This window comes from Trachurus trachurus (assembly GCF_905171665.1).
Source record: "Trachurus trachurus genome assembly, chromosome: 14".
Taxonomy (NCBI): domain Eukaryota; kingdom Metazoa; phylum Chordata; class Actinopteri; order Carangiformes; family Carangidae; genus Trachurus; species Trachurus trachurus.
The window spans coordinates 4,750,606-4,771,689 of NC_139903.1; the positions used below are offsets into that span (position 1 = coordinate 4,750,606).

At 42.2% G+C, this 21,084-nt stretch overlaps 1 protein-coding gene across 1 annotated transcript; it reads right to left on the reverse strand.

Moving 5' to 3' along the window:
• Window positions 1–329: 329 nt before the first annotated feature.
• igsf5a (immunoglobulin superfamily, member 5a) lies at window positions 330–20,570 on the reverse strand (the record flags this gene model as incomplete). The annotated part of the gene is made up of 8 exons (XM_083986896.1): window positions 330–437; window positions 2,175–2,215; window positions 2,359–2,450; window positions 2,564–2,588; window positions 2,997–3,116; window positions 4,523–4,813; window positions 18,554–18,871; window positions 20,504–20,570. The coding sequence occupies 8 exons, from the start codon at window positions 20,568–20,570 to the stop codon at window positions 330–332; spliced, it is 1,062 nt and encodes a 353-aa protein (XP_083843022.1).
• Window positions 20,571–21,084: the final 514 nt, after the last annotated feature.

Here is a 21,084-nt window from a genome sequence, read left to right on the forward strand (position 1 = left end):
AGCCTATAAAGAACTGATAAATATAGCCTTTCTTAGTTGACAAACAAATGAGTTCATGCTGCTCCAGTTGCTTGTCATTCATTTGTTCATTGTGCTCATTTGGCCAGTCTTGTTACTCATATTGCAAATGCCTCTGCAATATAAATATGTTTTCAGAATTGTCTGGAAATGTTAAAGTTATGCTGATGCAACTTGGTGGTCAGTGTCGACAGTGTCTCCTCTGCCCCCAGCTTCAACATATTACTCCAGTGCATCACCTCTATCCAATCTATACAGAGCACGATGAAGGCTTTTGGTCGCTCTGCAAGTTTGTTCTGGTCTGTCAGTCTTTACACGATGGTGACATGTCTGTGTTTCTTGAAGCCAAAGTTGTCCAGCGTGTTGTGGGCGCTATTGTAGCCATTTTCTGCCTCGACACTGTTCACAACATCAGGCATCTAAAAATCAAAAGCAAAGCAGGCACATTAATAATGTATGTGGTGTGTTAACCTTAAAACAGTGCAGTACGCTCCCTTGTTCAAAACAAAGTTTATATAAGACATAAACACACATCGCTGGACTGAAAAGGCAAACAGCTTAGAATTACCATACTGTAACTCTCATTACTTAAATTCATTAGCTAAATGAATTCGCCATATATAGGCTACCCAAGCCTGATAAATGTCACATTTGGTGATTAGTAGCTATGTGCTGAGTTAAATATGAGAAATTCATATGGCTGGTTATTTTTTAATTTCATTTTCAGGAGTAATGCAAATAAATCCATATGATATAAATCATCACCACTTCTGTAAAGACACATAGAAACATGCAGCAAGAGCTTGGAGGAACAAGACCATTTTGACACACTGTACTGCAACTGTGTCTAAGTAAAAGGGCAGACAATACTACACTGTAGTCAACCTGAAAAGACTTTTCTTCTAGCGCCATCATCAGGTCATTATGTTCAGCCATCCAACACTGATGTGTGTGACAAACACCTGCTGTATTAATGACATCATTTGTGTTCACAGCTCACTGATGAGCACAAACACACTACACCTGCACATTACACTCAGCGAACATCTGCATGTTAGCACATTAGCATGTTGACTTGAGCAATTAGCTCAGAGCTCACAGCTGTGTCTGAATACAGTCTCACAGAGCGATAGCTGCAAAGCTCTTGACTCTTCCTGCTGTTAGATCCTAATTAAACTCAAGAGAGAAGGTCCAAAATCATTCCAGTGTAGTAACTGAATTAAGTGGATTGAATTTTATCTTTTTCTTCATCCATTCATTCATTCATTCATTTATTTGTAATTCCAAAATCCTCTGCTTTAAATATATCTCAAAAAATATATGGTACTACTGTCCCACTTAACTTCAGTCTACGCTTATCAAGGATTTCTAAACGATCAGTAATCAGGTTTTCTGTTCAGTTGTTAACACTTCAAGTCACAAATAAACAATTATAAACAAGTTATAACACAGTTTTCATAAATTGATGGAGGGTTACTTTCCAGCAAAATCAAGTTAATGTTTAAAGTACGCAGTTATTTTACTAATGACTTGTCACTGTTTATGTTTAGTAAAGCCTTATTGCAATTAATAATACGTGATGATAAATTTTGGACAATAATGGGTGTGTCTGCAGCGCGTGCCGTGTACGAGCTGTGATTGGCTGCTACTCCCGCCCCCTCTACCTGACTGGTCAAACAGCGCTGGGAGCGGTGGATTTTGGCAAATAAGATTACAAGCTTTGGGTGGAGCCAGAGCAGTTGGATTTTGTCCTAAATTACCCATTTCATGTACTATAGTATCAGAATATAGTGACAGTTCCAACAAATATGACTAAAAAATGTTACCAACTGCAGCTTTAATACCTGAACTAATAACCTAAGTATAAACCTCTCATTGATCTTCGTCTAACTATAAAGTGGTGTACTACTGGTACAACTGGTTTCACTGTATCTAAGAGGAAAGGTAAATAATAACTAAATAATTTAAGTTGGAACAGATCTTTGTTTTTTGTCTCAACCAAATCTTCGGAGCAGCTTTTTCCTTATTCTTGTTCTAATGACATAAAGGTTGTCTGTATAACTCAGCATGCAAACATTTTCTCCTGCTTGTGGTTTTGTATAACACACCAGAACCATACTGTAAGCCTAACTTGTAATCGTTGGAGAGGTATTTACCTGGTCAAAGCCGCTGTCAGTGAGTTCACTAGGAGCAACACCTGTGGAGAGAAGACATACGTATGTGTGACACTGTGTCACAAGCTGATAATGGCTCAGTATGGAACAGCAGCGTGTGATGATAGAGTGACAATCTGTCAAAGATCTTCATGGAACAAACTTGTGTTGCACTTATCGATCTTACTTGTTTGACCATCTGGCTCGTATCCTGTGTTCACTTGACCCTGTCTCTGTCCTGGACGTACACCGCTTAACTGGCTCTGTGTCCTCACTCTCCTGTTGCACACAAACATGAAGACAAGACAAGAAGTTACTATAAGTGGAAAAGCTGAAATGTAAGATTGCAGGAGTATTGAAAAAAAATATTTGTCATTTCTGTGGCTTCTCACCTCATTTCATCTTCGTAGTTTAGTTCTGTGGGGGTTGGGAAATAATAAATCAAAAATAAATTATCAAATAAATTATAGAGGTAGTTATATAATATAAACAAGACATTCATAACAGTTTGCTGTGAGCTATTAGTGACTGATTTGATTTTAGTACTAATAACTAATGTCAGGATAAGTTATGAATCATCTTTAGAAGCGATTAGTGTAATACCGGTAATTACTGAACAGCCACTGTGACTGAGTCTGCTTTCAAAGTCTGTTTCCCATCTCTTTCCATCTCTCGGTTTGCAAAGATTTATTGTGTTTGAGAAATGCTGCTTCTTGTCATCTATTGAAGAGGATCTGTTTGAATGCAGTTCCCTTCTCGTTAATATTTTCCAGCTCTTTCTACCCAGCAGACACAGGCGGCTACTGCCAGAGTGAGGGGCCTTACGTTTTTCTTTCCTGCGTTTGCAGCAGAAGATGATTCCAATGATGAGTAAAACCAGCAAAGCAAGACTTCCAAAAGACACGACCACGGCGATCAGCACAGTCCAGTCGGTAGGTTTCGGAACTGTTGCCGAGTGGAAAAAAACGAACAAAACAGATTTAATATCCTAAAAGTTTATTATTATCAAAGTAAACAGTGAAATTAAGCTATTGAATACACCAAAGAGAACAGAGAAGCACAATATTTACATTAAAATGCACTGCATAGGCTACAAGAAAAAAGCTGTGATTGCTGGAAGACAGATCATAACATAATCGTTACTGCATGAACGGAAGATGTCAATGAGAATATTTATATTCACATTAACATACTACATGTCTCCCATCCAGATAAAACACGAAACTTGTCTCTGGTAACCATTAAACTCATCTCGTCTTCCCCTCACTTCCTGTTCAAGTGTTAATGTATGATCCATGCTATCTGTGTGCATGTCCTGGTTGAAACCTTACACTCAGACTTATTGCTGTTAATGTCATTGATTTATGCTATACTGTATGTTGAATGGGTTTTTCATTCAATAAAAACCTAACTTCATCAGATTATTCTCCAGTTACCCTGGCCATATGTAATAATTTTATTTATTTTTTTGTTAGTTATAGCCACCATATGGACAGTAGTGATGGGTTAAACATGGAAGACACACACATTTACAGGAATGTCTCTCAGTGTGTCTCTTTCTAGATGAGTTTGTCTAATAATCCTCCTCTTTGTTCAACCCTGTTCAGGTTTGTTGGGTGTTGGTTGATATGGCCACTTGAGACAAGTAAGCTCTAGCTTAAAGGGATAGTTCACCCAAAATTGAAATGTCTTAAATAAACTCATTATCTACTCACCCTCATGTGGACTAAGGGCTGGGAAAAGTTTCCTCCGTGGCTTCTCTGAGTTACAGGGGGTCTCGGCGTAGCAGTGCATGTCCATATAACGGTTGCAAATGGATACCAACTGTCTTCGTAACAAAAAGACACACCAAAAAACATCCAAATACCTCCATGCTGCTCGTATGTAATGTCCGTCTTGTATTGAAGCCCCGAAATGCGAAATTGTCTCGAAAAAAATTAAATAAGTCTATATTTCAAGCTTGTTTGTAGTAGAAGCTTCTCGAAGCTCCTCTTCCCGGAAGAGGACGGACCCTGGTTCGCTTGAAATATAGACTTATTTAATTTTTTTCTTGTCTTGTCTTTTTGTTACGAATACAGTTGGTATCCATTTGCAACCGTTATATGGACATGCACTGCTACACCGAGACCCCCTGTAACTCAGAGAAGCCACGGAGGACTCTGAAACTTCTCCCAGCCCTTAGTCCACATGAGGGTGAGTAGATAATGAGTGAAATTTCAATTTTGGGTGAACTATCCCTTTAAAAGAGGAATAATGTAATTAACAAGTAGCCCTGTTCATTCCCTTTGGCTTGAAATCAGTAGTGTGACAGTAAGACTGAGATAAAAAAAAGTTATTAAAGTCTTTCTTACCAACCACCACGAAGACAGAGCTGGACTGAGGGGTTTGAAGTTCCGTTATCGTGGCCTCACACTCCACTGTGGTGCTGCTGACGGCCTGGAACTTGAGGACACTGGTGGAGTTGATGTAATCTCCATCCTCCACGCTGGTGGTGTTGTACAGGCTGCTGTTTACAGCTTCACCATTTCTCCTCCAGCTCACCTCAGGTGCTGGGAACCAAGCAGTCGTTACACACCGGAGCTCCACCTCCTGGTCCTGGTCCACGGTCAGATTCCCTCCCACGATGCTGACTGTACCGCTCTCTGATTTAGCAAGACAGGAAAAATGGAGACAGGAATACGACATTTTATTTCTCTGATAACTCAAGATCCAGATATCTGATGAATACAATCCTTTATAAAATATAAAATCCATTATTAAAATGGTCAAGATCTTAAAGGTGTAACGTGAAAGTTGGCTAAGACTGGATATAGAATCAGTTTTGACTGAAGGTGGTTGTTGACAACCGTCATGTTGGGGATATGACGGGTGAAATGACTGAAATAGACTTCTAGCATTATCTAAAGTAATATTTCTTACTCTTACAGTATACTGTATATAATATAGACATTTTAATGCAGGTTACATATTATACCTCCACTGGCTCTGTTGTGTTTTTTGCTTTTTTGCAATGGTGTCAGAGTGGAAGCAGATCATGTTTGGAGTTCCTTTGGTCTTTTCATGGGATTTGTTCAGCCACAGACATTTATGTCAAGGAATGGACTTTTTATAGCAAATGGTAGAACGGTTACGTTCGGCAAATAACACCCCCTGAGAAACATTTTTTAAAAAGTCGTCCTTAGAGAACAAATCCCCAAAATGGTACTTAACAGTACAACAGAAGTAGGTGTAGGCGCTGTAGTTACACAGAGATGCATGAAGGTATCAGTGTGGGAAAGGAGGTCGTGAAGATCACCACTTACACCTGCATGACTGTGATTGGATGCTTCTAGTCAGTCAATAGCCACACAGCTGGTGAATAAGCTATTTTTAGAACGGCGGAGCAGAGCCGTGATCTGCTCAGAGCTACGCTACGGAGGCTCATGGGATTTCTTGGTTTCCCTCATCAAACTCATCAAATACACAATCCAACAACTCCACAACGCTCTGGTGGACAAGTTGTGACCTGCTCATTCACCACGCTATGAGATAATAACACAACGTTACGAGACAGAGTTGTTTTAGAGGGAAATGCAGAGACTGCTTGCTGAAAAACTGCCCCCGACGGGAACGCGCGTCAGCGGTTTTGCATGAATTTACCTCGAAAACAACTCCATCTCGATATCACTATCCCTTTAATATCTTTAGCTTTAGGCTTTGCTACATGTGATTAGAATATGTTTGTAATCGTGCAGGCCCTAATCAGCAGCATGAGCTCCTGCATCTTCACAATCAATAGATATCCATTCTCAGTTGAAGCCCAGATGTTTCACAGTGAGATTATCCTCAGACTACTGTCAGGTTTAGCTGTTGTTTGTGTTGGGAAGCAGGCAATGATTCGTGTGAGTGTGTAGTCTGGGTTGAGGAAAGGGACTGTGCACACTCTTCTCCCTCTGTCTGAAGTCTAATCCAGAGATCGAGGCCAAAGCTGTGAATGGAGGTCAGAGCAGAGCTGACATGAGGAAGTGTTGCTTCTGGTGGTGACAACAAAATGTTTCTCGGTTTTCTTTCAGGGGGAGTCGCTCTAATCAAAACATTTCTGTCAGAGATTTTCTCTCAGGCCCTGCATCTCCATTTCTGAGCGTCTGATGTCAAAACATGTCCCACTGCTACAACATTTATAAGACAGTGTTTGTGAAACAGTAAAACAGTAAGCATCCCTGCAGTCATATACTACATATTCATGACACTACGACAAGTTGTTAGCCACAACAACACACTTATGGTCCTAGATTTATCACAGATGATCCATATTATACTGGAAACTATGATATATGATATATCTTTGGCTGCCTTTGAATTCATAATGTCCTTCAAAGTTGTTTTTATTGGATTATTAATATTATTAATTATTAATATTCAACTTTATACAGGCTGTGAATGCTGCATTAGAAGGTCCTCACTCCCTTATAAATTCACTTCCCAAATCACATACTGTAAGTAATTCTCTATTCTCTCCCTGAACTAAAAGCCATTAATCTCACATGCTCTGACCTCGTGGAACGATGGAAGTTTTTCCCTGCACCTTTTCCCAAATAAGCCCTCATAAAGTGTTTCCGATTTTAGTTTTTAAACATGGATAAACATGACTGCAAGTTAACTGGAATAAACAGAGTTTTTCCCACTGTTCTTCTACAAAGGCCTTTACAGGTCATTTTCAGCATTTTATTTTATTTTTAAAACTCCTTTAGTCTTTTCTTTTCATTTGTTTTTCATTTGTCAATTTGTAACTTGAATTCTTCCACCTGCAGAGCACAGAGAGTAATCTAACTATTTACTATATCCACCGTTACAACGCCGTTACCGTTACCGACAATTAAATGAGGCGCGTTACAAACTACTCAGTGAAGCCGTTGTCCTCCGACTTGGCTCATCTCAGACACAGAAGCTGCTAAACTGTTGTTTTTTTTCTCCTCCTCTCCTTTGGTGAGGGGAGGGGGGAGGAGGGAGGGACGAGACAACCGCATAAGTGATGATGATTGGTTGAGGCAGAGTAAGGTTTCATGCTAAGCCAATCAGAGGCAGTGTTCAGTTTGTACACAAACCACACACGCACGCAGTTTAGCCTCACACACACAAACCAGCAGAGGGAAGCTGCCGAGATCGGAGGGAAAGTGGAAACAGACACTACTTTAATCTCCCTGAGGTAAAAGACAAGAACATGTGAGGTGTAGCTACATTATGTCCCGGAGCGAAGTGTTTGTCCTGAGCTTCTGCTCACCTGACTCTGTGCAGCTTCTTCATTAAATCCAAACAGTCCGACACAGCGACGCACTGCTCCTCTTGACTCTAAAGTCTCTGTAGCTCATCAGCTGGAACTCTTCCAGAGCAGCTACAGCAGCGTTGTGACCTCAACCATGGTTGGTGAGAGCAGAAATGTTGTTGTTGTTGTAGTGAAAATGGGCGGGCTCGTGAAGACGCGAATTTACACAAAGTCAAAACGAGCGATAAATCGCATTTCTCGCGTATCTCGCGTTTGGTTGCGTGTAAAAGCTCGCGCGAAAAAAAAGCGTTCCTCGTGTTTGTGTGGGAAGCCCCTGTGGGTCTTCCCACCAAACACGATGAAAAGGACGAAGACGCGAAGGTCCCGTCGCCATAAAAGAATCGGGTGTATTGCGTCGCAAAAAAAAAAAGTCGCGTCTACCGCGTCTCGCGCCTAATCGCGTCTTTGCGTCACGGCCTTTTACACCGCGGACGTAACGAATAAACGGTGACGGTGTGAACGAACAACATAGAACAGGACCAGACGTGGCGTTGTTTCCTCTTTTCACCTACAGCTCCACTCTCCCTTACTTACACTAACTACTGTTATTGTTGAGGCCAGATAATTGTGGGATTTGTAGTTTTTGACCAATCGTGTGCTCTTTCTTTTTGTGATTTTTCCGGTTCACACATGTTTGTTTTTTTTAGGGGCAAATGCGAGTGAAATGCTGATGTAAGACCTGTCTAAAATTATTTAAGACTTGAACACAATAATTCAACAAATTTAAGACATTTTAAGACCTAAAATTTAGATTTTCACATTTTAGACTTTTTAAGACCCCGCGCGCATACCCTGTTATTTCATATAAAAGTTTAAGTGCATATGTAACGCCAGTGACAAGTTAACTCCGGGCAAGTCATGGTTGGCCCACCAGGTCAGGTCAGCTGAGCCAGCGGAGCCAATCAGGCCGCTCTACGTCACTCAGGGGCCGTCTCTTTTCCCCCGGGACGGAAGAAAACGCACCTGGCTCACATAACACGCCAGCCAGGCAGCTGTCCACTACACACGGCACGGTGCTATTCACACATCCACGACTACAGAGAGATATACGGACACGAGAGGACTGAAGCAGAAAGCCAGAGCTTCACTGCAACAGTGGGAAGACAGTGACTGAAGAGGAAGCCGGACAAACTCTTATGTCATGTTCCAACTGAAGAAGAAGCTGGTGAGTGCAACACATTCATGAAGATGCTAATGCTAATGCTAGCGGGACGCCGCTAACGCTAACTAGCATTGCTAACTCTGAAGCTCTGATGCTAATTGATGATGCCCCGTCATTTAACAGTTATCTGCCTGTTCGGATGATGTGATGCTGTGCCGCTGCTGCTGCTGAAGAGGATGTGTGCTGGAGTTGGGCTTAACACTGGTGAGGAACTATGTGATTATTGTGGATGCTAACTCATGCAACCAGGAGGAATTGAATGAATGAATGAATGATGATGATACCTGTTCCTTAACAGGTCAGGCTTTTTAACCCTGATGATGATGATGATGATGATGATGATGATGATGAAGAGGAAGATAAAGACGAAGACAACACAGATGGCGAGCTACCCAGAAGAGTAAAGACAACTGAGCAGCTAAGACACACACACAGGCCGCAAGCCTGGCTGATCCCCAGGTGGTGTGGTAGCACTAGCTTTAGCCTGTTCCAGTTATTTAAGGGTTAACAGTAATTAATTCTGCAATACTACTATACTTGCATCGTGGTCTAAGGTTTTCATTAACCACTGCGTACATGTCTGCTTATGGTATTGGGGAAATGTTGTGTATACCTGAATGATTGTGTGTTGAAGAGTTGATTAACCTCAGCTAAGTCACAGCTGGGTGGAGTAGCCTACATTCTCCATTTTTTGATAGCACTTTATGCTTTGTCACATTGAACCTTTGTATATAGTTTTCTTTTCCAAAGGCCTTTATTTTGGTTAATTATTTTGGTTACTTATTTTGGGTATCAAGTATTATTACTGCACTTTAACGTTTCTGTATATATATCTTTTTGTCAATACACTCTCTTTGCAACTCAGTCGTTGTGTGCGTTGTTAATTCTCCATAGCTCCTGAGCCGAACCTCCTTTACATACTAGTCCACATACATTTTGGTATTCTCTTCTACCTATAAATCTAATCTGAGTGTATCTTAAGTGCTACATAATTTTGGCGAGCTAGCCAGGAGCTGTGTTGAGAATTGATGAACACACATTTTTTTGGGGGGTATAAATCAACAACTTAAATCATGGAAATCGTGTTGGAACAGTCAATAAAAATCCCAGATTCGGTAGTAATAGTTGGTTTAACTAACACTGACAGAGACAAAGAAATTGAAACTTACCTTGAGCAATTTGGTTCGATAAGTCGTGTTTTTGGTATTGATACTGCTGAATTTCCAAGACATGGTATTGTTGAGTTTACACATGGAACTGCAATGCAGTCTCTTGCACCTTTGCTACCGTTAAACTATACAAGTCCTACCACACCTGAGGTCACTTATAAAATATGCTCATTGGCCAGCATATACAGTCCCCTCGCATGCAGCAGTGCCACCAAGACCTACCTGGAGGAGCTGCAGGCCATCGCTAAGCTAAGTGCAAAGCCATTTGAAGTGTTATTACAAGAGGAGCTAGTCAAATTCTCTTCTTCCCTGACCTCAGAAAAAGAGCCTGAAGTGAAATCTGACCCACACGATGATCAAGTGCCCTTTACTACAACAGAGACAGTGAATAAAGGCCCCGTTAAAGCATCTCCCGCTTCGACCCCAATTGGAAAATCATCGCCCAGCCTGACCAGTGCTTTTGCTTCTTACCTTGCCCCTCCTGCCACTATTAAGCGTCAGCCCCTCCTGTCAAATGAGGAAGTGATAAATCCCCCTGAAATTCAGAAAGTGGTAGTAGAACACATTGTCAAGACCGACAGTGTTGTGTCCCATCTTCATGGTTCTTCTCGACTCCGGGCTTTTTCTGGAAAATCTCTACGGCCCAGTAATGAAGCTGATTATGAGACTTGGCAAACCAATGTAGATTTGTTTCTCACTGATCCCTCTGTGTCTGATTTGGATCGCTCTCGCAAGATTTTTGATAGTTTGCTGCCCCCTGCTGCCGACATTGTGAAGCATTTAGGGCCCCGAGCGCTACCAAATGCATATCTTGAACTTTTGAACTCAGCTTATGGCACAGTGGCTGATGGAGATGAGTGTTTTGCCAAGTTTCTGAGCACATTGCAAAATAATGGAGAAAAGCCTTCTGAGTATCTGCACCGCCTTCAAGTGGTGTTAAATACAGCTATGAAACGAGGTGGTGTTTCCTTCACTGACTTGAATCGCCATCTCTTGAAACAATTTTGTCGAGGCTGTTGGGATAACGCTTTGATCAGTGATCTCCAGTTGGAGCAAAAGAAGGACAATCCTCCATCCTTTGCAGAGTTGCTTTTGTTGCTCCGTGTTGAAGAGGATAAGCAAGTGGCTAAAGCTTCCCGTATGAAACATCACTTGGGTTCAGTAAGACCAACATCTCTTGCTTCAAAGTCACATGCGGCCTCCCATGTGCACAGTGCTTGCTCCTGTGCAGTGGTTGAGCAGTCCTCTGAAATTGAGCAGCTTAAGAAGATGGTGACGCAGATACAGAATCAACTTTCAACTTTGACCTCTTCTTTTGGTACAGGCTCTAGAAATACACCATTGAGCCATGCCAGGTCCACTGATCCAGCCACTTTTCGAAAGAGCCCAGGATACTCCGGAAAGCAGTTTAAAGCAAGCAGCAAGCCAAATTTTCAGCTTCGCCCTGGATATTGCTTTAACTGTGGAGAAGATGGCCACATTTCATCTCACTGTGATCAACCATCCAACCCTTCTTTGGTTGCATTCAAAAAAACACAGCTGCAAGAGAAGCGTCGCCAATTTAAACCTCCTCCATCTTCTGACGATTTAAACTAGAATCAGCTCCTGTGGAGGGACACTCAGGAGCTGGTGAAGAGGAACCGAGTCCCACTGCAAAGCGGGTACAGTTGAAACAAGCCAAAGCAAATAATCACCTGTCAGCACCCTTAAAAAGACTGGTGGGAACGAAGAGTACGGTGCAGGTTAAGATCTCCGGTAACCCAACAACCTGTCTACTGGACACAGGGTCTCAAGTCACAACCATTCCTTTGTCATATCATGCACAATTTTTGTCAGATCAACCAATTAAGCCTTTAACCACCCTACTAGAAATAGAAGGAGCCAATGGACAAGAGGTACCTTATCTAGGGTGTGTAGAGCTGTGTGTGACATTCCCGAAGGAGTTTGTTGGGGCGGAGCTTGATGTCCCCACTCTTGCCTTAGTGGTCCCCAGTCACGGTGGAACCACCGGTGACCAAGTGTTAATTGGCACCAACACGCTTGATCTCCTTTATGCTGAGTATTGCCAGTGCAACCCCAGTTTTATCCCTGTACATTATGGTTATCGGGCTGTGTTGAAGATCATGGCATTGAGGCACCAGCATTCTCATGATGGAAACTTGGGGCTGATAAAGCTCCATGGACACAGCCCTGAAGTGATTCCAGCCTTTAGTACTGTGGTATTACAGGGTGTTATGAACAATAGAGGTCCCCATGCAGAGAAATGGGCCCTCATGGAACCCCCATCTGACTTTTCCTTACCTTGTGGTGTTTTGGTGACAAGTTGTCTTATTACTGTGTCTTCCAAGCATTCCAGTCACCTTCCAGTGGTGGTGCACAATGAAACTGGGCGCGACATTATTCTTCCACCGAAGACTGTGTTGGCTGAATTGAGCGTTGTACAGAGCATCATTAAAAACCAGACTGATTCTGCTCAAAATAACCTGTCCAATCCCCCAGAATCCCCGCTACCTCCACGCTTTCAGTTTGATTTCGCTGACTCACCTGTATCAGCTGAATGGAAAGAAAGGATAACCAAACTCCTCAACGCTATGCCTGAAGTTTTTGCACAGCATGATCTGGATTTTGGGAACACTGATAAAGTAAAACATCATATCAAACTGAATGACCAGACTCCCTTTAAACAGCGGGCGAGACCCATCCATCCGCATGATGTGGATGCAGTGCGCAAACACCTGCAAGAGCTGGCAGAGGCCGGGATTATCCGAGAGTCTGAATCCCCCTTCTCTTCACCGATTGTTGTTATTCGAAAGAAAGATAACTCTGTCCGCCTGTGCATTGACTACAGAAAGCTTAACATACAGACCATCAAAGATGCATACGCCCTTCCAAACATGGAAGAAGCTTTTCGTGCTCTGGCTGGTTCCAAATGGTTTTCTGTATTGGACCTTAAGTCTGGTTATTATCAAATTGAAATGGAAGAATCGGATAAAGAAAAAACTGCTTTTGTCTGCCCTTTAGGCTTCTGGGAGTTTAACCGGATGCCCCAAGGCATTACCAACGCCCCTAGCACATTTCAACGCTTAATGGAGAAGTGTATGGGAGACTTCAATCTGAAAGAGGTGCTAGTGTTCATAGATGACATCATCATCTTTTCTGACACTCTGGAGGAACATGAATCCCGCCTGCTTAAAGTGTTGCAGCGGCTGAAGGAATATGGTCTCAAGTTGTCCGTGGAAAAATGTAAATTCTTCCAAACTTCAGTAAGATATCTTGGCCATATTGTATCTGCTGATGGTGTTGAGACGGATCCTGATAAAATCCAAGCACTAAAGACCTGGCCACAACCCAGAACACTCAAAGAATTGAGATCATTCCTTGGTTTCTCTGGTTATTATCGGAGGTTTATTAAAGGTTACTCCCAGCTCGTTAAGCCTCTGAATGACCTCACTGCAGGATATCCACCCCTTCACAACCGAGGGAAGAAAACTGGTCAGTCTCCTCAGTACCACAACCCAAAGGAGCCCTTTGGATCTCGATGGACCCCCGCTTGTCAGCAAGCCTTTGAAACTCTCATTGAAACTCTTTCTACAGCCCCTGTTCTCGGATTTGCTAATCCTAAACTGCCTTACACCCTCCACACCGATGCTAGCACCACAGGATTGGGTGCTGCATTGTACCAGGAGCAGGAAGGAAAGCTACGAGCCATTGCTTTTGCGAGCCGAGGATTGACCCGCAGTGAATCAAAGTACCCAGCGCATAAGCTTGAGTTTTTGGCTCTGAAATGGGCAGTTACGGATAAATTCAGTGATTACTTGTATGGAGCTCAGTTCACAGTGGTCACTGATAGTAACCCCCTCACCTACATTCTGACTACAGCCAAGCTGGATGCTATAAGCTATCGATGGCTATCTGACCTTGCTACTTTCACTTTCAAGCTGCAGTATCGAGCCGGCAGCCAGAATGTAGATGCCGATGCTTTATCACGACGTCCTCATGGTGATCTGCTGAATGACTATTCTTCCCAAAAAGAAAGTGATCGAATCCGCCAGTTTGCCTTACAGCATCTGTCTGAGTCAGAAGTTGAAGCCATTTGTGACAAGCATGTTGTTTGTAACACTATGACTGTGGATGAAAGTGGATCTCACAACTCACCCTTGGTTGAATCACTTACATGTCATGCTGAAGCAATTCCAAGTGCCCTCTTCGAGGGAGGTGAGAGCGGGTTCCCTGTGATTCCTCATCTAACAGAAAGTGAGTTAAAGGAAAAGCAAAGAGCGGACCCCTGTATTCGGGAAGTGGTTCAGCAATTGGAATCAGGAGTGAGTCCATCACCTACCGTTCGAGCGGAACTTCCTGAGCTTCCTCTGTTGCTCCGGGAATGGAATCGCTTGGTTCTGAAAAATGACATTTTGTACAGATCACGACAACAAGGTTCAAGTACCACTCTTCAATTGGTGTTACCAGCAGAACTGAGAGGCCTGGTGTTACAAAGTCTCCATGATGACATGGGACATATGGGAGTGGAGCGTGTGCTTGATCTTGTACGAGCCCGATTTTTTTGGCCCAAAATGGCAGCTACAGTTGAAAAGAAAATCCACACCTGCAATCGCTGTGTTCGGCGAAAGACCCCTCCCGAGAAAGCAGCTCCATTGGTCAACATACTTACCAGCCGTCCATTAGAGTTGGTGTGTATGGATTTTTTGTCTCTGGAACCCGATCGCAGCAATACAAAGGACATATTGGTAATAACTGATCATTTCACCAAGTATGCTGTGGCTATTCCGACTCCCAATCAAAAGGCTCGCACTGTTGCCAAAGCATTATGGGAAAGTTTCATCGTCCATTATGGCTTCCCAGAACGCCTTCACAGTGACCAAGGGCCGGATTTTGAATCCAAAACTATCAAGGAACTCTGTCAACTCGCTGGCATAAGGAAAGTCCGAACCACTCCATATCATCCAAGAGGAAATCCTGTGGAACGTTTTAATCGAACACTGCTTCAGATGCTGGGAACCTTAAGTCACAAAGACAAAAGTCATTGGAAGGACTTTGTTAAGCCTTTAGTACATGCTTATAACTGTACCAAGAATGATACTACTGGTTTTAGCCCCTACGAGCTCATGTTTGGTCGACAGCCTCGTCTGCCAATAGATTTGGCTTTTGGTCTTCCCTCTGATGTTTCACAGCCCTCACATTCTCAATATGTCAAAGATCTCAAGAGCCATCTGGAGGAGAGTTACAAACTTGCCAGTGGAAATTCTGCTAAGAGTGCAGGCCGGAACAAGGCACGCTTTGACAAACGGATCACTGAATCTACACTCAATGTGGATGACCGGGTGCTTGTCAGAAATGTTCGGCTGCGAGGAAAGCACAAGTTGGCGGATAAGTGGGAGTCAGACATATATGTTGTTGTGAAACGGGCAGGAGAACTTCCAGTGTATACTGTAAAACCTGAACACCGAGATGGACCTTTACGCACAGTACACAGAGACCTGCTGCTTCCATGTGGGTTTTTGCCTAGCTGTGACCCTGAACTTCCTGGCACTGTCAATCTGCCTCGACGGCCACAAACCCGTAGCCAGTCAAGTCCCAGTAGTGACACACAGGTACAAGAGGATGTTAATTCTGATTCTGACTATGATATTCCTATTCCCCGAAAGCTGCAGAACACTCCATCTGCATTCATTAAAGTGTACGAGAAGAATCCAGTTCAGCAGTCTACGTGTGCAGATCCTCCAGCTCATGTAGTGACTTCCTCTCCCTTGCCACTCTCTGTTCATCCCTCTGAGAGTGATACAAGGGACGTGGTTGTCCCAGCTGTAGCGACCTCAGCTGACATCCCCGATGAGGTTGATCCTGGAGCTGGTAATGAATCTGAATCTGTTTCATTCTCACACGCTAATTCCAATCTATCTCCTGATACTGCTTTACATGGACAAGACAATGCTCTTAATATGGAACCTGGTTCTAACAAAGACAACTCACCTGAGCCTAACACTGTTCGTGATGTATCAGCTGAAAGAAACTTATCTGATATGCATGCTGTTGACCAGGATGTAAGCTCAGATGTGTTAACTGAAAGTAATCAACGTGATGTTCAAGAACCTCAGCCGGAAAGCAATCCGTTGCCTCCTGACCCACCTGTCAGATATCCCACGAGACAGAGGAAACCACCAGAGCGGTTCCAATACACCACCCTGGGAAATCCACTTGTTTCAGTAATCCAGTCATTGTTTCAAGGCCTAAGCAATGCTGTCACCAGCTCTCTAGTGGATCCCAGTCCAGATGTGGTGAGGTCCTCTGTGCCGATGTGGGCTGGCTTGGATGCTCCTGTAACTTCTCAGCCACAGGGAGGATGCAGCGGGACGTGCAATCCTTCAAGAGGGGAGGATGTAACGCCAGTGACAAGTTAACTCCGGGCAAGTCATGGTTGGCCCACCAGGTCAGGTCAGCTGAGCCAGCGGAGCCAATCAGGCCGCTCTACGTCACTCAGGGGCCGTCTCTTTTCCCCCGGGACGGAAGAAAACGCACCTGGCTCACATAACACGCCAGCCAGGCAGCTGTCCACTACACACGGCACGGTGCTATTCACACATCCACGACTACAGAGAGATATACGGACACGAGAGGACTGAAGCAGAAAGCCAGAGCTTCACTGCAACAGTGGGAAGACAGTGACTGAAGAGGAAGCCGGACAAACTCTTATGTCATGTTCCAACTGAAGAAGAAGCTGGTGAGTGCAACACATTCATGAAGATGCTAATGCTAATGCTAGCGGGACGCCGCTAACGCTAACTAGCATTGCTAACTCTGAAGCTCTGATGCTAATTGATGATGCCCCGTCATTTAACAGTTATCTGCCTGTTCGGATGATGTGATGCTGTGCCGCTGCTGCTGCTGAAGAGGATGTGTGCTGGAGTTGGGCTTAACACTGGTGAGGAACTATGTGATTATTGTGGATGCTAACTCATGCAACCAGGAGGAATTGAATGAATGAATGAATGATGATGATACCTGTTCCTTAACAGGTCAGGCTTTTTAACCCTGATGATGATGATGATGATGATGATGATGATGATGAAGAGGAAGATAAAGACGAAGACAACACAGATGGCGAGCTACCCAGAAGAGTAAAGACAACTGAGCAGCTAAGACACACACACAGGCCGCAAGCCTGGCTGATCCCCAGGTGGTGTGGTAGCACTAGCTTTAGCCTGTTCCAGTTATTTAAGGGTTAACAGTAATTAATTCTGCAATACTACTATACTTGCATCGTGGTCTAAGGTTTTCATTAACCACTGCGTACATGTCTGCTTATGGTATTGGGGAAATGTTGTGTATACCTGAATGATTGTGTGTTGAAGAGTTGATTAACCTCAGCTAAGTCACAGCTGGGTGGAGTAGCCTACATTCTCCATTTTTTGATAGCACTTTATGCTTTGTCACATTGAACCTTTGTATATAGTTTTCTTTTCCAAAGGCCTTTATTTTGGTTAATTATTTTGGTTACTTATTTTGGGTATCAAGTATTATTACTGCACTTTAACGTTTCTGTATATATATCTTTTTGTCAATACACTCTCTTTGCAACTCAGTCGTTGTGTGCGTTGTTAATTCTCCATAGCTCCTGAGCCGAACCTCCTTTACATACTAGTCCACATACATTTTGGTATTCTCTTCTACCTATAAGTGCTACACATACATATTTTATGATGCTGTGTATTATATATTTAAGACCATCTTAGAATTTTCTAATAAATTTAATACTTTTTAAGGCCTTAATTTTAGATACATGAATTTAAGACTTTTTAAGGATCCGCTGATACCCTGTTGTGCGCTCGCAGCAGGACAGATAATCAGATGGATAATCGGTAAAGTTAATAATTTCACTTAATGTGGCCATGAATAAATTAATTTCGATGTTTCGCCTGTTATTAAACGCAAATCTTGAATAGGTCTCCGCTGTTTTCACATTTAAAAAGGTCTTTGTTGTCTTTGTACAGAGACAATATGAGATTTGCTTGTAGCCACAGCACTTAAAAAACCCACTGTAACCTATTTTCATAGGCACACCAGCCTCGCTTTCAATAAAACACACACTCGCATTCCATAATTGCGATCAGTGAAATATATGAAAACAATAAAATACAATTTAAAAATGAGAGAAAAAAAATCCAAATTCTTCGACATATTTAAACTTAAAAAAAAGAAAGAAAAAGTAATGCAATAGTTACTTTCCCTGGTAACTAGTTACTATTATAGTGAAGTAGTGGAGTTACTAACTCAGTTACTTTTTGGGAGAAGTAATTAGTAACTATAACTAATTACTTTTTAAAAGTAACGTTCCCAACACTGGTACTTATACAGACTATTGTACTGCATTTTATTATATTAACTGTTGTATGATGTTAACTTTTATCAACCTGCCCCAGGGACAAGAGATGAAAATTAACCCTCTCTTAACTCTGACACATTACATTGATGGTAAAACTGACATGTTAATTAATGTGCACTGTTCCTGTTAAATGAAATTGAATCTTTCACTGTAGCCTATATTGTTCCTGCTGAAATGAAGACAGATAAAAGAAGCACATTACTGCCCTCCACAGGACATCCCACTCACTACACCTTCACAGCAACACCATAGTCTGAATAGAGAGCTTGAGGATCTTTTCATGCTTTAAAGCTGCAGCTGGTCTCTCAAACACATATAAATCAGCCACATCATGCATGTCTATTGCCTTACCTTGCACGTAAAGTTGTGCTGTCTTGGTCCCAAAACCCGTCTGTACAGCGCACTCGACTTCCCCAGACTGACTGCGGTTGACGTTATGGATGGTGAAAACCACAGAGTGCTTGTCACCAGTGGAGAAGAGTGTGGCAGAGTACTGGTCTGGGGATGAGGTCACGGGGCCATCGTCAAAGAGGAAAGTGAGAACCAGATCGGTTCCTATCTTCCAGGTCATGACCTGCCAGACGCCCCGGACAGTGGCTGTAAAATTCACATCACTTCCTTGCAGCACGGTTGAATTCTCTGGCTCCAGTTGGAACGGCTGAGCTACTGCTGCACAAACAGAGACACAAACAGGGAAGGAATGAGATATGAGACATATGAAGTCAACATTTAGTTCTTGTTAAGACAGCACATGTCTATTTTGAGTGGCTGTGCTACTGGACCTTCTTCTTTGTTATCCTGCATTATTTAGAGGGATAGTTCACCCAAAATTCAAATTGCACTCATTATCTACTCACCCTCATGTGGACTAAGGGCTGGGAGAAGTTTCAGAGTCCTCCGTGGCTTCTCTGAGTTACAGGGGGTCTCGGCGTAGCAGTGCATGTCCATATAACGGTTGCAAATGGATACCAACTGTCTTCGTAACAAAAAGACACACCAAAAAAACATCCAAATACCTCCATGCTGCTCGTATGTAATGTCCGTCTTGTATTGAAGCCCCGAAATGCGAAATTGTTCCGAAAAAAATTAAATAAGTCTATATTTCAAGCTTGTTTTGTAGCGGAAGCTCCTCTTCCTGGTTCGTCAAATTTGCTCTTCCTGGTCCGAGACCCCCTGTAACTCAGAGAACACGGAGGACTCTGAAACTTCTCCCAGCCCTTAGTCGACATGAGGGTGAGTAGATAATGAGTGCAATTTGAACATATCGTTTGTCTGTGATGTCCGGGTATGATAACACAAAATCCAAATGTACCATTATAAATGCCTGCAGTTGAATTATTTGATAACAAGTAGGTCATTTTAAAATTAATACCATGCAAATACTATCAACAATAGGTATATCTGGCTAACTAAGAATAAAACGTATGTGATAAGGAGGAAAGACGTTGAAATACAGCAATGACTCAAAAAGATATTTAATAATTACTCATGATATTTTGGTTTCAATTTGGTAAAAAAAAAAAAAAAAAAATTGTAATAGGATAATAACGTATGAGTTAACAGAGGTTGGCGTTTTGGCAATTTTAGTACAGCCCAATTAACATTGTAGTCTTAGTAAAAAAAAAAAAAAAGTGTCACTGATTTAATACAGGGCTCTGATTGGGCCTTTATACACAAGGGAAACATGTAAGAGTCTGTGACATGTTTGAGTTTGCTCAAGGTTCGTAAATACTACCAAGGGCACTGGCTTTGTGTTGTTGGCTTTTGACAAGACTGAAACTCAAACACAACATTAATCTGGACCGATCCTTCACCTCACTTGAGTTTGTAAATGTTTCCTTGGGTTTTTTTCTCTTTTCTTTTCTTACTATTGTTGTGTTTGAGTGTGAGCAAGCTGACAAAAAAGTTGCCAGTGTCTGGACTGAAAATGACTAATTGTACAGCCCAGCTTGCTTCAGGTATATGATTATTAATAATAAGAAAACACAATAAACCAGTCTGACCTGATATAGCAGAGGGATTTAAAAGAGTTAATGACTATAACCAAGAATCTTTCAAATCATTATGCTGCAGTTGATAGAGTTTAATCCAATCCTCATTGTGTCTTTGCAGTCTGTAAATGACTAGATATAAACTGAATTGCCATAAACAGTGTGTATGAAAGAAAATGCATAAACTGGAAGGACCCAGACAAATGCTACTTATTTTCTTCACCTCATTAAATCAATGAGGTGAACTCCTTTCAGCAGGTTTACACAGACGTCTTTCTTTATTATTAATACTTAAAGAATAGATTCTGACCTCCACTTGCACACAGGAACAAACAGATGTGGAACGAGTTGGGCCACGATTTCCAGCACACAGTCATGTTAGTGTTGTTCTCCTGAAATATGGCAGAGAGAGAGAGAAACCAGTGGCCATTTGATGCTGAAAAAGTGAAGGCACAACAACGCCAGCTGATGGCGTCTTTACTTACTGCTTCGGTGTGATTTATTTTTTCAGACATAGGCGTTATTACAAGTTATTAATCTTCTGATTTTCTCAGCAGTTGTTGTTTTGAGTTTTGATGTCTTGTTGTAAAATTAGCTAATGATTAACCTGACTGTGCCTTTAACACTTGGTTAAATTATAGACTACATGGCACGTGTGAATCAAACAAGTGTATGAAGGTAGGAAGGAATCTCCTTTAGCTTGTGAAAGCTTCTTGGACAGACACTAGACTGAGCTGTATATCACTTAAAATGTGTCTTATTTATTTATTTGTGGACATGTTTATAGTAAATTATAGTACCCGAACAACAAAAAACAACTGTAACAATGTGTGTGTCTTATTTCTATATGCTAACAATGACAATGTATGTGATCACATTGGTCATTATTAG